The sequence below is a fragment of the Apodemus sylvaticus genome, chromosome 7, assembly GCF_947179515.1.
Source record: "Apodemus sylvaticus chromosome 7, mApoSyl1.1, whole genome shotgun sequence".
NCBI lineage: Eukaryota > Metazoa > Chordata > Mammalia > Rodentia > Muridae > Apodemus > Apodemus sylvaticus.
The window spans coordinates 56,188,237-56,209,576 of NC_067478.1; the positions used below are offsets into that span (position 1 = coordinate 56,188,237).

Here is a 21,340-nt window from a genome sequence, read left to right on the forward strand (position 1 = left end):
CCGCACGGGGCTTAAGGGCCGCGGCCTCGCTGGAAGGCTGCGCTGCGCTCCGGGGCCGCGTGCGCCAGGCCCTGCACTCACCCCGCGCCCTCCAAGGCCCAGTACTCCGGGCCCTGCGTCTCCCGTCCGCGCCCCGCAGCTCGGGCTCTGCGCTTCCCGCTGCCCTCCAAAGCCCAAGACTCGCTGGCTCTGCGCAACCTGTGTAGGGCGCAAGGGCGCAATGTCCTGCTTTGCGCTCCCCGCTACCCTCCAAGACCCCAAACCCTCCAAATCTGAGTCCAGCTCCTCTGCGCCCCGGGCTGCTCTCTGCCCTCCAGGCCCCAGGACCCCGGGCTCCACGCCCCTCTGCACACCCAGCCGAAGCCTCCCCGAGGAAACAGTAGCTCCCAACTTCATCCCAGCCACCGCACGCATCTCGGCCTCACAGTCCAATTTCAGAAAAAAACTTTGTTGGAGAAAGCAGCATAGTTCTACGTGGATATGTAGACACCCCACTTTCCCCGTGCCCGTGGCTCGAACTCGTGTTTCTTGCAACGCCCCCTTCCTTGGAGATGCAATGACTGAGTTGTTCAACACAGCGCATGTAATTAACACCAGAAGAGAAGTGGGAAAGGTAACCTCACATGGACAAGTTGTAGGGAGATTCCCGTCCCAATCCAAGGGGAGTGTAAATTAGATTCGAGTAGTGGTCCACATTCTTCCCTTGAGCTGTGTGACTCCAGAGGTTTTCTGATTTCATCTCTTTGGTGTCTTCTAGCTCTGACATTCTCTGAACGGTTGTTGCTAGGTTTTTCTCCTTGTACTAAGAGAAACTAGGTGCAGGCTCCAATCTTTCATTAGGTAGCACACCTTTTGTTTCTATAGCCAGCCTTAGACAAGTATGTCTGACAAGTGCTCTTAAGCACAGGAGGACCCATAAACTAATCAAGATGGGATTCTCATCTTCCTATACCGAAGATTTACAGAACCCATTCAAGTGCTCAGGCAGTGGCCAAGGGAAAACCCTACATTAGTGCAATCTGCTAAAAAAAAAAAAAAAAAAGCCGGGTCTTGGCCAGTGGTAGCACATGCCACACCATTAATCCTAGCACTCTGGAGACAGAAGCAGATGGATATTTGTGTGTTCGCGGCCAGCCAAAGCTATATACAGAAACCTTGTCTCAGAGAGGGGGACAGGGACAGGGACCAGAGAAGTATGCGTCAGTTTCCCTCAGCATTCACATAAAGGCTGGGACCAGTCTGTGTCTATAACCCAGGACTGGGAAGTTGGAGAGAAGGGGTCCATGGAGATTATTGACCAAAACAACAACAAGGTTCACTGAGAGACCTTGTCAAAACACAAGGCAGAGGGAGAGGGGCTGGAGAGGCAAATCATTGGTTAAGAGCTGCTGTTTCAGATAGACAAGTGACTGGGGTTCTGTTCCCAGGACTGACATATTGGCTCGCAATCATCCATGACTCCAATTCCAGGGGATCCAATGTTCTCCGATGGCCTCTTCAGATACTAGGTACAGACATGGTACACATTCATACATACATACAAACATACATATATACATACATACATACAAACAAACACTCATGCATATAAAGTAAAAATAAATCTTAAAAAAAAAAAAAGCTGGGCATGGTAGCCCACATCTTTAATCCTAGCACTCAGTAGGCAGATCTCTGTGAATTCAGGGCCATCCTGGTCTAGGTAGTGAATTCCAGGCCAGCTTGGGCTACATAGTGAGTTCCAGGTCAGCCTGGGCCATAGAGTGAGACCCTGTCTCAAAAACTAAACTAAAATGGAGGAAGAGCCAAGCATTAGGAAGCAAACACTGCTCTGTTTCCTGACTGTGGGTAGGGTGTGCCCTGCTGTTTGAACTCCCCACGGCGATGGGCTGTGTCTTGACCTATGAACTTACCCCTCCTTTCTCAAGCTGCTTTTGTCAGGACTCTGCATCACATCACAATCACAGCACTAAGACAGCACCTAATTCCCGCTGTGCAGGAGGCACCCTATGGTCTGATGACCTCTTAAGGCCTCCCAGTGCTGCCCCCCTCCCCCGGGGCACTTGAATTACGAGGGAGACACATGGTGAGCAATGCCAGCTGTGAAGGGTATCCAAGAAGCGAGTGAGTGCTGCGCACCCTGAGGTGGGGGTGAACATTGCAAGAGGCACCAGCCTTGAGCTTGCTGCCTGCCCTGCCTTTGCCGGATGGACACAGGGAGAGAAATCTGGAGGTGACACGGGGGAATGGGAGGGAGGTGAGCTCAGTTTTGGATACCCTAGGTCTGAGATTGGGAAGTTTAGGGGACAGAAAGATAATACCTCAGGTTATGCAAATATTAGTACCTGGGTGGGGAAGGGGCGGAAATCACATCCGCATTGATGGTATTTATAAGTCATTGTGTAGCAATACTGTATAATGACCCCAGTGGTTGCTTATAATTCTGTGGACAGGCAGTCTATCCTGGACTCTGATAGAATGGCTTTTTTCTAGTACCACAAAGTAATTCAGGAATTTGTGGTTAGTTGCTAGCCAAAGGCTCTTCTTTCTGAGCAAGCATCATAGCTGGGCTATGATGCATCCAGCCCTCCAGGATGAATGAGCATCCTGGGCTCTTTCAGAGGATAATGCTTACAAGATTTGCAAGAGCAAGCCTTACTGTGCAAGCACTTTCCAAGTCTTGGCTTGTGCCTCAGTTAATTTATTTGGGAAATTCTAGAACCACTGCAGGAATGGATTACTACATGGACACAAAAAAGAGCAGCACGAATAGGGACTGTCACTCAAAACATACAGGCATCCTCATCGTGGGACTCACGGGACAGCAAAGGGAGACGTGGGGATGTGTGTTTTTACACAGATACAGGAACACTCTTCTCACTTTCATGTCTGTCATGTTCTTCCAGTCTGGTTCACATGGGAAATGTCAGATCCCCGTGAAGAGTTGTCACTATGCCTCAGCACTGCTACTGATCCAGCATCAGGGACACAAATCTTTGCGTGCTGAAGGAAAACTGTCAGTATCTAGAATCACCTAGGAGACTAGCCTCAAGGCACGCTGTGAGGAATTAAATGAGATCAACTGAGGTCGAAGACCCACCTTCCCCGTGGGCAGCACCACCCTATTTTCTGGGGTCTTGAACTGAATAAAGAGAACAGGAGCTGAGCACCAGTTTGTCTCTCTCTGGTGCTCCCGACTGGGGATGTGACGATGTGACGATGTGATGTGGACGTGACGTGACATGACGTGACTAGGTGACACTCCCCATGATGACCAGAGAACCAAAAGAACCCCTTCCTTCCTTACACTTCTATAGCAAAGAAAGTCACCAATACAGGCTCTTTCCACTATCATCTCCTTATGGCCCCCAAAATGGTGAAATTCCTTTCAAAAATATCCCTTCACCTCACTGTATTCAAATCCACGAGAAGCCTTTACTGCATCTCTTGTTCAGAAATGTGCAAAGTAAGTAAACAGACTCTACTGTTTAGAAAGCCATCTCAGCGAGCTTGGACAGACCCAGGCCACAGATCCAAATGAAGAGTCACCTAGAACCAATGGGGACAGCTAAGAATAGAATTCAGGCCAAGACACGTTTTTCAAGGTCACATGGAGACAAAAGGAACCTATAAAGGAAATGAAGAAGAAATGGAAAATTGCAAAGCAGTTAAGGGCATCAAGGAAAGGAGTCCCCTGTAAAACCACACTCCTGGTCAGGCCTCATGGTCCTGGGCTCCATGGTTTATTTGTTAACGTTTGGTATTTTCGTCTTCCTTCCTTTCTTTCATTCTTATAGAGGAAGAGAAAAAAACATGAAGTTGGGGGGCCAGGGAGGTTGGGAGATCCTGGGGGGACTTGGGGAAGGGTAAAGATAAAAACATACTACATGAAAAAAATAAAAATAATAAAAAAAGAAAACTCGCACATCCTCTATGTGACACTGAGGACACCAATATGGCCATCACATAGGGTTCTTGCCTCGCTTTGCTCTGTGATTTTACAGTAACAGGAGAAGGTGGGTTTTTTTTTTCAGGGTATAAATACTCCCAGCATAGGCAAATTGCAGCCTGAGAGAGTGTTTTAAGAACAATCGAAATGCATGAGTATTTGTGAATGAAGCCCACGTTGGGACTAGGTTAGACCAGGGCAAAGCTTAGTGTAAAAACATTTGAAGTCAGGCGGTGGTGGTGCACGTCTGTAATCCCAGCACTCTGGGAGGCAGAGGCAGGCAGATTTCTGAGTTCGAGGCCAGCCTGGTCTACAGAGTGAGCTCCAGGATAGCCAGGGTTATACAGAGAAACCCTGTCTCAAAAAAACCAAGATCAAAAAACGAAACAAAACAAAACAAAAAAACAAAACAAAAAAAACAACACTTGAAATATGGAATGGTTGGCATTTAATGAAATCTCTTTTAAGAGACAGAAATGTGCTAGTTTTAAGCCCTTAAAAGTCTATTTTCATGATTCATCCATGTTGTATATATATCAACAATTTCATTTCGTTGGAAGCTTAATAATCTTATTGTATACACCGACCAGCACATTAATTTTCTCATTAAGAGACAGGTTTTCATATAGCCCAGGCTGTCCTTGAACTTGCTATGTAGCCAAGGATGATCCCGAACTCTCTTGATCCTCCACCTCCCAAGAGCTGAGATTATGGGCATGGGCACTACACCCTGAAGTGGAAACAGGGATTCTTTGGAAAGTTGGTTGGATGGTCTTTTGCTGGGGCAAACAAGTGAAGGAGCGTTTAGCTAAACTGGACACAGGTGAAAGACTAAGGCAGACTCATGAAGGAATGTTTCGCTGAAGCAGACACAGATGAAAGGATGTTCTGCTAAAGCAAGCATGTGAAAGGACACGTGATGGACTCTTTGCTAATGACACGCGTGTATAGTTGAGCCGCCTTTGTCCGGACTCCATAGAAAAATACGCACCAAAAAACTTGTGGTGTGCTGCAGTTTCTTTACACTTCTGAGGACTCAGACTGATTGGCAGAGTGATGTCAACTGAGACAGACTAAGGCGAGGCCCGAAGAGGACATGCGATGTCTGGAGGGTATAAACCTCCACAGAGCACTGGAGATAGTGCTGGGCTTGCTGTGACAGACTTGTGGGTCTCAAGTCTTCACTGATCTGCACTCCCCCGAGAGAGGCACAGCTCTGAACTTCTGTTCCTCTCGGTCCCTCCTGCTGAGGCTGAGGCCTGGCTATCTTTGCTAGGTAGTGCTACCCCTGCCGATTGTTTGCTATCCTGACTCCTCAGAACAAGGGACTGCTGGTGTGTCCGTGAAGTGTTTTGAGTGGATCTAGATACTGCAGCTACTGACCTGAAAACTAAACAACTGATTTCCAGACATCACAGATGAGAATAGTTCCAAAGAACCTTTCTAAACAGGTCCACCCTCCTGCTCCCCCGTCCTATCTTTCCCACTACCTCTGGTGGGTGATGGGCTAAAAAGGAGGTTAAAGCATTTAAGAACCATCATTAAAAATAAAGTTTGAAAAATTAAAGTTACAGCACCTAGCTTATTTGGAATGACAACTGTTTCTCCAGCTATTTGGCTTTGGAGCTTACAATGATTTTCTAGCTTTTGTTTTGTTTTGTTTTTAGGATTTGGTTTTTTTGAGACAGGGTTTCTCTGTATAGCCCTGGCTGTCCTGGAACTCACTCTGTAGACCAGGCTGGCCTCGAACTCAGAACTCTGCCTGCCTCTGCCTCCCAGAGTGCTGGGATTACAGGTGTGCGCCACCACTGCCTGGCTGATTTTCTAGCTTCCCAAACAAAATTTTTACACATTTTTTTTTTTATTTTGTGTATCTGAGTACGTGTACACATGCGGGAAGGCAAGAGAATAACTTTCAGGAGTCAGTTCTCTCCTTCCACTGTGGGTCCCCAGGATTGAGACAGCAATCACCTTTTCCCACTGAGCCATCCCTGTATTTCCCCCTAATGTACGTACTTGAGTTATATTCCTAGGTGCTATTTTACTGTACCCATGAGTTCTGGTTCTTGTCTTTCTGTTTACACACACTCAGTCACTGCTCGGTTCTGCTGCCTTAGTTTCATTCCGTTCTGCTTTATTTTCATTTGGATGTTTAGACTCATAAATTATTCAGAAGCATTCTTCTTTCCATAAATAGTTTTTCGTCTCATTACCTTGGCGTTAAAGAGCATGGACCATTGGATTTTCACTCTGGTATTTGTTCAGACTTCTAGCAGGGACAATCCCATGTATTCTAAATTGTATAATTCGGGCTGGAGGGATGGTTCAGTGGTTAAGGGTGTGTACTATCCTTACAGAGAACCCAATTTGCAGTCCCAGCACCTGCACTGGGCAGCTCACAACACACACACACACACACACACACACACACAAGCAAACTTAAAAGTAAAATTTGGGATGGAGACATTGCTTGCTCAGTGAGTAAAGCACTTGCTGTTCTTTTGAGGACCCAGGTTCAGTTCCCAGCACGAACATGGCAGCCCCAACTAACCATAATTGTAGTTCCAGAGTTCAGGGGCCATTTTCTGATCTCAGCAGGTACTTGGCACACACATACATGTAGGTAAAATACTCATACATATAAAATAAAGAATATAGCTTTAAAAATGAAAGTAATAGAAGGTATCATATTTTCTCTTCTGTTTAGGACTTTACCATTCATTAACTCGAACTTGTTAAAATTTTCAGTTATATTTTTTAAAAAACTAAATGTTGAAAAAAAAGGAAAAAACCCAAAATATTATTTATTGCTACTAGTGTGTTTAAGATGTTTATGTGTAGGCCGGGCAGTGGTGGCACACCAGGAAGCAGAGGCAGGTGGATCTCTGAGTTTGAGGCCAGCCTGGTCTACAGAGTGAGTTCCGGGACAGCCAGGGCTATACAGAGAAACCCTGTCTCAAAAAAAAAAAAAAAAAAAAAAAAAAAAAAAAAAAAAAGATGTGTGTGTGTGTCTGTGTGTACAGCGCCATTGCAGTGTGGTGGTTAGAACAATTTTGTATAGTCATTTTTCCCCCTTCAACCTTTACATGGGTTCCAGTATCAAGCTCAGGTCATCCAGCTAGTTCAGCAAGTGCTATGTCCACTGAGCCATCTCTCTGGCTCCAGCTCTAGATGGTCTCCACTGAAGCACCCCCCCTACACACACACACACACACACACACACACACACACACACACACACACACACACGGCTTCACTGTGTGGCCCTGACTGTCCTGGAACTCGCTCAGTAGACCAGTCTGGCCTTGAACTCAGAGATCCACCTGCCTCTGACTCCCCAGTGCTGGGATCAAAGGTGTGCCGCCGCCCCCACACCTAGCTAAACCAAAGGTTTTTACAAAAAACAGAAAACACATGCTTTTGGGTTTATTTTTTAAACTAAGGGAAGGTTTTATTTAAACTGTGCAATCAGTCAGTATGTAGACAGCAGTTTTTATAAACATTTTGGCATTTAAACTTTTATTCATTTTTGGCATGACCTGTAGGGTAGAATATAAATTTCCAGGGGTAGGGGTGTGGGGTACTAAGAAATATTTACTATCATGCTAGGAAAAGAAAGCAAACCCACATTATTAAACAAAAAATGTTTTAAGAAGACATTTTAAAAAATACATTCAAAATCAAGGCAAACATTCACTTTCTTCATGAGATGGAGTCTGCAGAGCTGGTCCCCTGAGACAAGCAGAAATCAAACGTAGCTCAGCTCACAGTCCACCAGGAAGCAGGAAATGGCGCCCTTACAAGGAAGCAGAGAGCGGCAGGACCCAGAACACCCGCTACAGAAAATAACTTAACTGGCCCCCACACTTCATTAAATTCACATCTTTAAAATAGAAAAAAAAATCCTACACATACAGACATAAACTTTTGTCTAACGACAGTAACAGACAGACACATTTTCTTAATACATCTCCTAACCAAGAGACTGGGGCAACATCTGCGTTCAGGCTCATCTCCAGGAAGGGTTTTAGTTTGGGAATGGACCAGGTTCTATAGAACGTGGCAAATAAGAAACAGCATGACCACACACAACGAAAAACAGTTTTGTTTCTTAAAGATAGGTCTGTAGGAACAGAAGTAGTAACATTGTTTTCAAGGTTGTAAGTCAGGAATGTGTTTCTGCATCACAAAGTCTGCAGGAGACAGAAACCTGAGGAACCCTATAAAACTGTAGATTATAGAAGGAGCAAAGCCTGCCGATAAAGGGAAGAGTTCCCTACTTAAAAATAAAAAGTCTGGGGCAGTTCCAGGGGAGTCCCAGTTCCTGGGAGTTCCAGGACAGCTAGCTTTCCCATATCAAGAATCTCACCCTGGTTATCATCTATGATGGGAAGAGCTTTCTCTCTGCTGCTGAAGCAATGCTGAACATTAGTTGTCCTTCAACACTAAAAGAGGGCCAGAGTGTAAATGATGCAGAAATCAGAACAAACTAGAGCTCTGGGGTCTAAAACAGCCCAGGGAAAGGATGACTAACAGACGAAGCAGGTGAGAAAGATGCGAGTTCCCTGGGAGACAGACGCGCTGGAGACAGACACTCTGGCAAAGTGAGACGAGGCAGCGACAACGGGGACTTCAGAGTTGCTCAACCACTGGCTGGACATCCAAGGCTGGTGACGTGAGGCAGAAACCACGTTGTGCACGCCAAGGTACTTTGAAAACAAAAGAATGAGTCTGCCTTGCCCTGTCCTGTTCATCTACCCAGGGTCCCTAATGTTGAGTTCCTTCCTCAACCGGTCTCCACACACGTGATCACGGAAGACAGAAAAAACGTTTCAAAGCTTTCTGATGAAGTCCCACCCAGTCAGCGACAAAAATTAAAGAGATATTCCGCCCCCCCCCCCATGAAAACATAGGTCAGACTGGAGGGGATAGGAAGTAAATGAAGCTTGTTTCCAAAAATGCTTCAAGTCGAACTGTCGTTGAGGGATGTTCAGAGAGAGATTTTAATGGATGCTTTCAACAAATTACAGTGTCTACCTTTTCTGGTCTTTGAAAATTCAAAGGTCTCCATGGGGCAAGGGAACATCAGATTTGCTATCTCTTGAAAACCTAGTACCATGTTACTGAGAGAGGAATCCCACACAATTGATGGATTCCTACCATATTACAGTAGGGGAAAATAATGGTCACCCACAGATGCTTGCAGAGAACTGCCTCAAACCTGTGAGAATCTTACCATGTATGACAAAGGAAACCTGTCAGATATGGTTCAAGTAAGACATCATCATCTCAGATGATGAAGGCCAGACAAATCTAATCAAATACTTAAAACTGAACAACTTTTCTTTTGAGGGGCCTGAAGAAGAGGAGGAGGAGAGAGGCTATGTGGCTGGCTCTGAAGGAAAGAGTTCAGTCTTCAAAAGCTGAAAGAAGCAAGGGAACGGATTGATTACTCCTTCAGGTCTCGGAAGGAGCGCGGACCCCGTCTCCACCTTCACTTTATCCTATAGCTGGCCTGGTGGCACACCACTGCAATCTCAGGCTGTGGGACATGAGGCGGCAGGGTGACCAGGGGTTCAAAGCCAGCCTGGTTTACACAGACAGCAGGTTCCAGGACAGCAAGAGTTTCACAGCAGGAAACTGACCCCAAAAGAAAACAGTTCTGACCTACAGACCTCCAACACTGTGTGTTGCTATTTGCGGACACTAAATTAGTGCAAGTTTGTTAAGAAATTGCAAGAAAATTAATACGTCACCCACCTGCTAGATAAGCCTGTAACACAAGCATGGCGCCAGCCTGTGAACTTGTGTCCTGAGCATGAACAACCTGGCAGAGACCCTACGGTTGTCTTCTAAACGTCAACGAAATTCACAATTAGACAAACAGATGTGGATGGTGGTCTCCAGAACCCACCGCTCTGTGCTCACACAGCCCAGGAGTGATTTTTTTTTTTTTGACTTCTACCAAAGCGATTTTATCAGGGACCCATGCAGTAAATTTTCAGGAAGAAAATCTTGCAAAATACATGGTTGGCCTCAGGTACCAACTCTTTACAATACAGTTCAAACTCTTTCCCACATCTGGTATTCAAAATGGATGCCAGATGATATGCAAATGTACAGAATCGAATCATGAATTACAACAGGCTCTGACTGACCCATGTGTGGTAGCACTTCCTAAAATGCACCCCACCCCCCTCCGACAGCTACAACTGATTACAGGAGGACATCATCCCTGCCTCTAAAACACTGTTTCCAATGGTGTCTTTCTAATGACTTGAATAGTGCTCCAGTCGGCTATAAGCCTTCTTTATGCTTTTTGCAGAAGTCCTTCAGAAGAAAGACAAACAGTGCACAACCCAGTCACTGCAGTATCGCTGCCACCGCCCATGTCTGAGGTAAAGGTGAGAGAGCCTCTAACACATCAGTAGTATCTAATCTTCTTGGTACTTTAACAGGTTTTCCTTTGAGGTTGAAAGTCCAGCTTTCTCACACAATGAAACCTAACAATTTAGGAACCGAACTTGAACCCAAAGCTCTGTTCACCCAAACAGTGGCACATTTTGCTTTCCTGAAGCTGTCTGGGTATCTAGGGAACGACTCTACATTGGAATGCAGACTATATAGGATATAGGGTTCCCATAGTACTCCATAACAGAGGAGCCTGATGCTCTCTCTGCTGACCTGTCACACTCACAGGCAGTATGGAAGTATCACACCATTTAGTAAAAACATCCCTGTGGCTGAATGAGATTTCATGGAAAATCCTCAGGATGCTGTCTGGACACAAAGGAGAGGTTCTAGAGAGACAGTTTGTTAACATAAAACAACAAACAATAGTTCAATGTATAGCTAAATTTCCCTATATTCTGAGGTAACCTTAAATATCTTTGGTTTTTAATTTCTTTTTAATTTGCTGATATAAAGTACTCGAATAAAAAACACTGATAAATACCAATATAACTGTATTTATTGTCTTTAACTATGTAAACTTAGCCTTTTGATATTTTCTTTTTGCCACTAAAGCTATCTTCCCTATCTGCTTCTAAATAAACTTATTTTAAACCTGCTCATCTTTACTTACAGGCTAAACTATATTTTTTAATGGTCTTTGGTATGAAAATACTGATGAGCAGTATATTGTAATATTTGACATTAAAAAGGACAGGCAGGCAGGTTATTACCACTTCCAGCAAATATGTTTTTGGAAAATGAAACAGTTCCTATTTTGCATGTCAGCTTATTTGGAGTTGAATATGATGAAGTAATGAAATCTTGAGGAAGATATGATAACCTGCACACTTTAGTTAGAATTCTGTACTTCGGACTTTGAAGAAGCTGGCTCTCGTCAAGCAGAGAACCTCTGTTGAACATTAAATACCTTAGTCCGTGAGATTAGTAGTAAGATTTATTTTTTTTCTTCAACAAGTAATTACAACAATTTGAAAATACATTAATACTATAGAGTTGAAAGTTTCTTTACTTGCTGAAGAAAGAAAAAAAACCTTACACTTCAAATAGTTTGTAATCATCTGCTGGCAAGGAAATTACAACAATTTATTTTAAATTCTCTGGTGACAGTAAGGTAGTTTATGTCACTAGCCTAATTAATTGTAACTATCAATGTAAACCCTTTGGTTTAGGGTTAGAAATGACTTGTGTTTGAGTCTATTTATAGCTGTTTCTAGTGAATTGGATTTAAGGTACTTATCATAGAAATTTTACTGTCTATTGGAAATTCTTTGGTAACAGAATTGACAGAAAAGTCTGTATAAGAACAAAAATGAACTAGCAAATAATTATAAGCTAAAGGCCTATCCTAACTAAGGGCCTAGTCATCATTAAACAGAGCACTTTCATCCGGAGCTGTCGGGTCACAGTCTTTCAGATGATCCAGGCAGGGACCACGGTTTAAATAAGTCTGGCCCTAAACCTGGTTTCTCCTTTACATTCTGTTTGCTTCTGACTTTTGAAAACTACCGACCCCATTGTGCCCCTTCATTTTAGATACTGAGAGAAGTTGGCCCACTTTCTTCTCCTTACGAACCTAACAACACCATACCCTGTCAATGCACCCGCCCATGCATCATGAGCTCAAGAGTAACAAAAAAGTCCCTGAGTACAGGAAAGAACAGTAACACTAGAATAACTTTAAAACGGAGGTAGTATAAACAGGAGCGCGAAGGCAGGGGAAGGAAGCCATTTTTCTCGCCTCCGATTGTTCACCTAAAGCTCTGCTTTTTTCTTTCTTTTTTTCTTCTTTCTTTTCCCCCCACTTTGCCGAGAAGCCCACGGTGAAAGGGACAGAGCTGTGTTGAGAGGCGGCGCCTGGCACATCTTGTCATCAGCTTCTAAGCAAGTCCAATTTGGCACAAAACTTAGAATCCCGATGAAAACTGTGGCAGAGTTAGTCCTTCACAGCAGATGACGCCGGGGTGATGATGTGGCAGAATTCCCTTGACTTTAGAACATCATTTGGCTGGCCCTGCCTTGTCTGTGCATGGCGGGATGGTTTCAAGGGAAAACCCACGGAGGGTTCTTCTTTTAAAATGCAATTCAAAAGCCATTTCCAAAAAACTGTCGGGGAGGGCAAACTCCATGATTTTAAAAGGCTAAGGACTTGTTTCTTCTTCTCTTCACAGCTCAGTTGTTGTCCTTCCCGCGGGGCTCGGCACCTAGCACGTTGCCTTGTGATGACAAGAGGCAGTAAACGATTGTTGATTTCAAACCAGAGGATGAACTCACTTCCCGTGTCAGTGGGGTACAAAGCCAAGAGCTCAGCCGCTAGGGTGGTGGTGGGGCAAACCTGCACTTCAAAAAGAGAACAACTCCAGCAAGGTGCAGATAGCAAAACAGCTATCGCTAAAATCCAAGCTTTCTTTTAAGGCAAATTTTGGGTACCTTTTTTCCTAAACATCTTTGTGAATATTAAAAAGGTATAAGGCAAAATTTTTCATCATGGAAGGCACTACTATTATGAAAACCTCGTTTGTCTTACTCTATTGTTTCATTTATCTTCATTCTTAATATTTGATAAGGTTTCTTCTTTGCCCCATTTGAAGCCAAACTGAGATTTTAAAAAAGAAAATCTGAATCATTAAAAAAAAAAAAAATCCGCTTTCCAACATTGTATTTTGCAGCTAGCTCTGGAAACTCTTCAGATGTTCTACAAGAGACAGCGCAGCCCTAGGCCAGCTGTGGGGCAAAGGGAAAGGTGGCTTCGCAGGCTGAGGGCGGGCCTGTGCGGCCGGAGCGAAGGTCTCCTGCTCCGGTGCCCCAAGCCCAGCAGCTTTGCAAGGACACGATCCCCTATATACTATGGAATGGTTCTCTTCTCCAAAGAGACGTATTTGTTTCATCCATTCAAATAAATATACTTCCATATTTTCTCCTCACAGCCAGAGGTGTTACATTACCCAAATCATGCAGGTGTCACAGTTCTTTAAAAAAAAAAAAAAAAAAAATCAGAGCTTCAGATCAACATTCTTCCTCTTCTACCTATCGGACTCCTCAGTCACACACGTCACACACACACTGGACACACAGCGTCACTAGAAGTCCCGCTGGTTATGCCGCTGAGAGAAACCAGCACACGAAGAAGGCAGCAAAGTTGTCTTCAGAGTCCACCAACAGCAAACTGAGGTAGCTATTCAGCAGAGGGCTCAAGCAGTCTCCCTCCGCTCCAGTGATATATCTTGGAGTCCAGTCAAGCATCTTGACTGCCCCCTTTCACATTGTTGACAATTGAAACATTCAAAATTCGTGAGCTTACAAATAATTATAAAAAAATTTTAAAAAAAAGATAAAACAAAACAAACGATAAACAGTAAGACATCAAGCTTTTCACAAAGGCTTTGGCTCCCTGTTCATTGTCCTTCGAACAGATGCTTGTTGTGAATACCTGAGCACGGCTGTCTAAACTGGAAACCCCTCAGCGGCAGCATATCGCAGCCCTGCAGATGGCGGCAGCGGGGCTGAGGTCTGCTCGCCCCGCAAGGGCTGGGCAGGGTCTCGGTGCTGCTTCTGCGCAGCATCCCCATCGGAATCACTGCCAGCGAGGGAATTCGAGGTGGGCGGTGTGCTGCTGATGACGGAGGACAGGTGTATCTCGTCATTGGACTCGTGGGAAAACCTCCCAGAATCCCCCGTCTCATGGCTGCCTTCACTGTTCGCTGAATGCTCTGTGTCGAGGGCAGTAGCCCCAAAAGGTCTTGGGAAGCTGGTGGTCTGGCCTGGGGAGCTGGGGGAGTCTTCGTTACCGATCAGCACTGTGGTGCCTGGCTGGTAAAAGCAGACAGCCTGAGGAAATCTTCTTTGAGTCTAGGCAAAAATAGATAAGGTAGCTATGAGATAGCAGATAGTTCAAGTTCGCAGACGAGAGGTTGCCAACATGCTGGCAGTGGTGGCACACGCCTTTAATCCTAGCACTTGGGAGACAGAGGCAGGAGGATGTCTGAGTTCAATACAAACCTGATCCACAGAGCTAGTTATATATAGAACAGCAAGGGTTACACAAAGAAACCTTCTTTTGAAAAACCAAAAAAAAAAAAAAAAAAAAAGACATCGCTATGAATGGACTGTCTGTTTGTCAGTGGCTCCCCCTAGGTGGCGGGAGCACTTCTGAACTAGAACCTTCCTTGGTGGGGCTGAAGAGATGGTTCAGCGATTAAGACCACAAATCGCTCTGGCAGGACACCACCTCAGGTGATTCACAATCATCTGTTACTCAAGTTCCAAGTGATCCAACACCCTGGGCTGGCTTCCTAGTACATATGTTAATTTTAAAAAAATCTTAGAAAATAATAAGTTGGGCAGTGGTGAGACACATTTTAAATCCCAGCACTTTGGAAGCAGAGGTAAGAGGAACTGTGAGAGTTGGAGGCCAGCCTGGTTTACAGAGCAAATTCCAGAACAGCCAGAGCTACACAGAGAAACTCTGGCTCAAAAAAAAAAAAAAAAAAAAAAAAAAAACCCAACCCAACAAACAAAAACCAACCAAGTAAAAACAAATGCTTTGCTTTGGTTATTTTAATGCAACTCCTCACATCCCTCTCTTCTAAGTCTTCACACCTCACTGAAAACTACATCTCAGGTCCCAACTGTCTTTCTACCCACCACAGCTCTCCACAGTCACAATCAAAGCAGGTTGGCCAAAACATTTACATCCCCCCCCCCATCTTTCTGATTACCATTTCTTATGCCACAGACTGTAAAGGATTCTCCTCACATGGGTAGATTACCTGTTCAACTTTGTTCTTCTTAGTGTCTTGGAAGAAAAGCCACTTTTTCTTAGGGTTGTGTTTAATGATAGGCCCATAGCTATTGATGACCAGGTCAGTCCCTCCCTGAGGAAACAACAAAGGAAAATATCTCAGGATTACGGATTTGAGTTCATCGAAAGAGCACACCAAAGACTGTAAATATCCAAAGAAGACAACGGTTACATATGGTTAGATGTGGGCGAAAACATATTCAGGACATTTGTTTGTAATCAAAAACATATCGGGGCTGGAGTGGTGGCTTAGTGGCCCTTCTTCCAGAGGGCCCAGGTGTGACTCCCAGCACACACACGGTGGCTCACCGTTATCCATAACTCCAGCTTAAGGGGCCTCTATGCCCATTTCTGGTTTACACACACACAAGGCACATATGTGGTACACAGACACGTCAGGCTTACTCATTTGCTTATTTATTTAATTAACTAATTTGTGAGACTGGGTCTCCCTGCGTAGCCTGCGCTGCCCTGGGGCGCACTGCCTTTGCTGCTCAGTCCCCTGTGCGCTCCGGATGATAGGAATATGCTACCACGCCTATCTGGTTTACTCGGAACCTACCCCCAACCCTTTCTCTATATGTACTTATTTAAAATGACTTCCTATCCTTATTAAAAGCTCTGAGCACAGTGAACTATCTGGCATAAAGGGTAGTGCGGATAAAATTTTTTGATTACAGAAAGCAAGCATTTGGAATTAGGATGAGATGTTAATGATTACTTGTGCTTTTGTTCATTATATTCTCCATCCAACCTCTTTTGTATGACTGAAATATTTTAATAGCAGTGGAGAGAAACAATGTTCTGGATCTGTGTTTAATTAAACCTGAGGTGTCATCTGCAGGCCAACTGAGGGGACTGAGTGGTCTGCCTCCCACTGCTCCCCGTCTCTTAGATTTTAGATTTACTGCCTCCATTTTCTCCTGTACTATGTTTCTCCCCCTCTCTTTTCTTACATCTGCTACCGAACTGATGACGATAGAACCACAATATGTACTAGTATTCAGAGATTTCGGATTCTAGGGGCTGGGACAAGGCTCAATTGTACATGTTTGCCTAGTATGAAGCCGGTCCTGAGTTTGATCCCCAGAACTATATAAATGGGGTGTGGAGGTGTAAGCCTGTAATCCTAGAACGTAAGAGGTAGAGACAGAGGCTGAGGAATCAGGAGTTGAGGGCTACCTTGTAAACATAATGAATCTGAGGCCAGTCTGGGTTACATGCTGAGAGAGAGAGAGAGAGAGAGAGAGAGAGAGAGAGAGAGAGAGAATGACAGAGAGAAAGACAGAGACAGAAAGTGAGACACACACACATACACACACACACACAGAGAGAGAGAGAGAGAGAGAGAGAGAGAGAGAGAGAGAGCAAGCGAAAGATGAGAAAAGAGAAGAGAAAAATCCTTCAACGGTCTGCAAACAACACAAACAGGACACCAGAAATCAGTTCAATATGTAATACTGGATATGAGTATACTGTGTCTGTTAAATGATTTATAAAATTAATATAAACTTGTGGGCAGGCGAAATGTCTCAGCAGCAGAAAGGCACTTGCCGCTAAGCCTGACAGCTGAATTCAAGCCCCAGAACCCTAAAAGTGCAAAGAGAGAACCAACTCCCACGAACTGCCCTCTGACCTCCATGCATGTGTGCACCACACAGATGCCCACGTATGTCAGAAACGCAAAAATAAAGTAGCACACAAAATTAATATGAATTCTAGTAAAACTTTAAAATATTTTAGTCACTTCTGGAAAGGGTCTTTAATGGACGGTTTATCCAGGGGATAAAACTCTTCCATGTGAGGTTGCCTACTGACTAGTCCGGCTCTGCAGGACACAGGAAGCAGCTGCCATCTTTTCTCAGAATCTTTTGAAGAGTCTAGGAGACATTCTTTGCGGAGGTGGGTGTGTCTGCAGTTGGTGGTGCCTGACACACGTCCCATAGTTGTGGAACTCCTATGAGAACGTGGTAAGACTGGCCAGTGTCACCTGGCTTCCACAGCACTCATCAGAAGCCAAGACAAGAGGCAGCACCCTCTGGTGACAGTTCCTTTCAATATTCCACTTCCTCCACAAGGGAAGAAGGCGCTGTAGGTGTCTGCATAGATCGTTATTTATTTTTATTTTATGTGTCCAAGGGTTTTGTCTGTGTGCATGTGTGCCACATGCCTGAGGAGGTCAGGAGAGGGAAGTGCAGTTTCCCCATGTGGATGCCAGGGATGGAGCCTGGGATCTTAGAACAGCAGAGAATGTCTCTACCTGCTGAGCCATCTCTCCAGCCCTGGTCTTTTTTGTTTGAAAACAACATGGTTTTCAAACAAATGAAAGAGGTGGCTCAGTGGTTAAAAGCACAGGCTGTTCTTTCAGAGAACCAAGGACAGGCGCTCAGGACCCACACGGCAGCTCACAACCATCTGTAACTCCAGTTCCAGAGTTCCAGATGTCCTCCTCTGCCCTGCTCGGGCCTGGGCACACGTGTGCTGCACGATATACATGCAGGCAAAACACTCATATATGTGTGTGTGTGTGTGCACACACACACACATATATATAGTCTTTTAAAAAACCCTAAATCTTAAGTAAATCTTTAAAAAATTCTTCTTTGTACCTGGTATGCTCTGAGCATCAGTTCAGGCAACCATCCAACTCAGTGTAAAATAATTAAAGTATCCACCGCACAAGCACAGGGAACCCAATTACACTAAACAACAGCCAATGATAGCTCAGAGAACCCCGTCTAACAACGTCCATCCAGCATCTGTCCCATCTCTTCCTGGGTCCTTTGTACTTCCGTGTGTCTTCAGCTTCTCTCTGAAAACTGGCTGGATTATACAGCACGGTCAGCACACCTTCCTGGTAAGTTAACTTCCCATGAAGAGCATTATGTAGCGAACCTTCGCGTCGATGAAGCTGCTGGGCACCATGGCAACCGAGGACTCCTCGTTCTCTGTAGCTCTCTCCAGGTTCTTTCCTGTGGCGCTCGCTGCTGCTACAGAGGCACTGGCTCGGGATAATGGCTGTGTTCCACTCTGCACGGTCTTGGAGGCGGATGACTTCCTGAAATATTGATAAGAAAACCTCATCTCGATGGGCATGGGCAAGTGTACCAAATCCTAACTTTTTTTTTTTTTTGAGACAGTGTATCCCAGACTGGCCTTAAACTTGTAGCAGAAAATCACTATGAAGTTACTTTTTTTGTGTGTTTTAAAGTATTACGTTATGTCTGTGTGTACACACATGCTCATAGGACAACTAGCAAGACTGTGAGGATTCAGCCCACCTTTATCCACTGAGCCACCCTGAAGTCCCCTGACCTGAACGTCTGCTCCTTCTGCTTCCACCTCCTGAGCACTACCACGAGAGCACCTCCTGAGCACTACCACGAGAGCACCTCCTGAGCACTACCACGAGAGGCACATAAAAGCACAGCTGGCTTTACGGAGTGCTGAAGATTGCACCAGGGCTTCATGACACTAGCAGAGTAGTCTACTAACTGAGCTAGCTCTTTAGCCCACAGGTTTTAAAACAATGGGGTTCCTGAATGCCTGTGTCAAAAACTTTGGTAATTCAATAGGAGATCTTTAACTTCACTCACTGTTGCAGTGTTTGATGGGCTGACAGCCCAGAGCTAACACATCCCTATCTACTTCACTAGCCTCACTGCTGTCTGTGATCCCAGCCACTCGCTCTGTGCCTCTCCTGGTGACTGAGGCAAAGCTGGTGCCACCACTTAGACATGAACTCCTAAGGAATCTTCTGGGGGAAGGGGCGTGCTGGATAAAGTGTGCCATTTAAATGGACACAAAAGCAAAAGCCAATCTCTCAGGATGACACAGAGATGCAGAAACCAAATCCTCATTTAGGGATTTTTATTGGCACAGCATTTTTTTCCTCAAATGGCTGGAAAATGATCCCAGTATAAATTCAGCACATTCCAAGCTCTAAAAACCCCATAACACAGCATTCATTTTAAGGAGAAAAATACCCAGTTATGCTACAAGGGACTTGATTTCAATTTGTTTCCTGCAGCTGCTGTCATTTAAATATTTTTAACCATTACAGCCCCCCCCTCTCTGTGTGTGTGTGTGTGTGTGTGTGTGTGATGCATGTGTGTTTGCACGCATGAGGCAGAGAGCTGAGGGGTCTTTCTCAGTCCCTTCCCACCTTACATTTGAGACGAGGTCTCTCAGTGAACCTGGAGCTCATCATTTCTATTAGACTGGTTTATTGAGCTGCAGGGACTTTGCCCCCTTTGTGTCTTGAAAGCTGGGATGAAAGGCTGGCACCACGCCCACCTGGCATCACTGTAGCTTCTGGGATCTTTGGTTCTCACACTCAGCACAGCAAATACTATACTTGTGATCCCCAGGCCCTGCCCCAGCATCCACGACAAGGGAAACGCACCTGGCTTTGCTTCGGTATATCAGGATGAGGACACAGACCAGGATACAGGTCAAGGCTATGCCAACACCCACTGCGATTCCCGTCATTGACTTCTGGTCCAGATGGTAATAGCCTGAATAAACTAGAATGAGAGCAGGTTTACTTTGTCAGACGAAAAGAACTGCATTCCAAATACATAGTTCAGAGAGTTGCTTTTCTGTAATTTGCCTTTATCTCATAGGGAAAGTTTTGATACTAAATCTAAGCAGAAAAGTCATGAATTGATTTTTGCCAATGATTACGTAAGGCAATTCATTTTCCAATATTGAATATCAAGACCATAATAGACAGATACTACTGTATCATCAAATAAGGAACACTAATCTAGAATTTATTTAATTTTAAAGATTCATTTTATTGTTAATTTATGCATAGTCTGAGTATAAGCACACAGGGGTGCAGTGCCCACAGAGACCAGAAGGTGGTGTCAGGTCTCTCTGATGCTGGGGACCAAACTCTGCTCCCCTGTAAAGGCTGTGAGCACTCTTTTTTTGGGGGGGGGGGATTTGGTTTTTTCGAGACAGGGTTTCTCTGTATAGCCTTGGCTGTCCTGGAACTCAGAAATCCGCCTGCCTCTGCCTCCCAGCCGGCTGTGACCACTCTTAACTGAAGAGTCATCTCTCTAGCCTCTGTGCAAATGACAAGGAAGGACAACGGTGCTCTCCTCTTCCCTGATCGTACGGTGGCTATTGCGGTTACCTCCTTCGCCGCTTTTCTTGACTTCTTCCACACTAGCCACTGACTATCCTGGGGCTCTCAGACTAGTTACAGCTGCTCTTCACTTCACAGAGACACAGCACGAGGTGTCTAGTCCTGGACCCCAGGGCCCGGGGGCAAGGTGGGTGAGGGCTTAGCCACTCTTCACCCCAACTGTTTTTCTAGATAAAAACCATCTTCTGTCTGGGAAAGCTTTTTCTTAATGAAAGCCAGGCTCCTCCCAGCCACAGTACCACAGGCACCTCTGCTGCTCATTTCCTCAGAACCTCCCAGGATGTTTCCACCCACCAGCCTGTGGCTCATCCAGCCCTGTGGCTCCGCAGCCGGGGAAACAACTGGGAGCACGGTGGTCTGGGAGCTGAAAGTTCACTCAGGTGATTTTCCTTCTGCCTTCTAGGACCACAGAAGACAGCCAGGCAGTCCTGCAACCCACAACCCCACCAAGTGCAGGTTCAGGGGGTGGCGACTGTGGGAGCTGAAATCAAGACTGAGGAATAAAACCACCAGTGACTGTGGCAGCATCCAGACCTTTGGCATCAGAAGAATCCAAACGCTTGGGCCTCTGGTTGGATTCGGAAGCATCCTTGGGGAGGACGGCCAGTTCCACGGAATTTGAAAAGGGCCCTTCTCCCACCTCGTTGGACGCAGCTATCTTGACAATGTACACATTCCCCGCCACCAGGTTCTCCAGCAGCGCCATGGTTACTGCCCCTAGAAACATCACAAATGAAGTAAATGTTTACAGCCATGCAAACATGAGCCTGCATTTAAGGCGTATATTTCTGAGGATAAATTAAAAAAGATTTTTCCCCCAGGGGAGTCTGGAGAGACGGCTCAGCCACTAAGAGTGTCTGTTGATCTTCCAGAAGATTCCCAGCACCAAGGGATCTACTGACCTCTTCTGGACACCACAGTCTCCCCCGACCATACGGCACGCATATACACATAAATAAAAATAGAA

General features: G+C 45.2%; 1 protein-coding gene across 1 annotated transcript in view; it reads right to left on the minus strand.

Moving 5' to 3' along the window:
* Window positions 1-8,848: 8,848 nt before the first annotated feature.
* Window positions 8,849-21,340, minus strand: part of Prtg (protogenin) — a 102,748-nt gene continuing 90,256 nt past the window's right edge. The window contains exons 16-20 of the mRNA XM_052187822.1: window positions 20,908-21,090; window positions 19,624-19,744; window positions 18,114-18,276; window positions 15,187-15,291; window positions 8,849-14,266 (exon numbers count right to left, since the gene is read on the minus strand). Of these exons, the coding sequence (XP_052043782.1) occupies window positions 13,862-14,266; window positions 15,187-15,291; window positions 18,114-18,276; window positions 19,624-19,744; window positions 20,908-21,090 (977 nt within the window). The 3' untranslated portion in view covers window positions 8,849-13,861. The remainder of the gene's footprint in view (window positions 14,267-15,186; window positions 15,292-18,113; window positions 18,277-19,623; window positions 19,745-20,907; window positions 21,091-21,340) is intronic.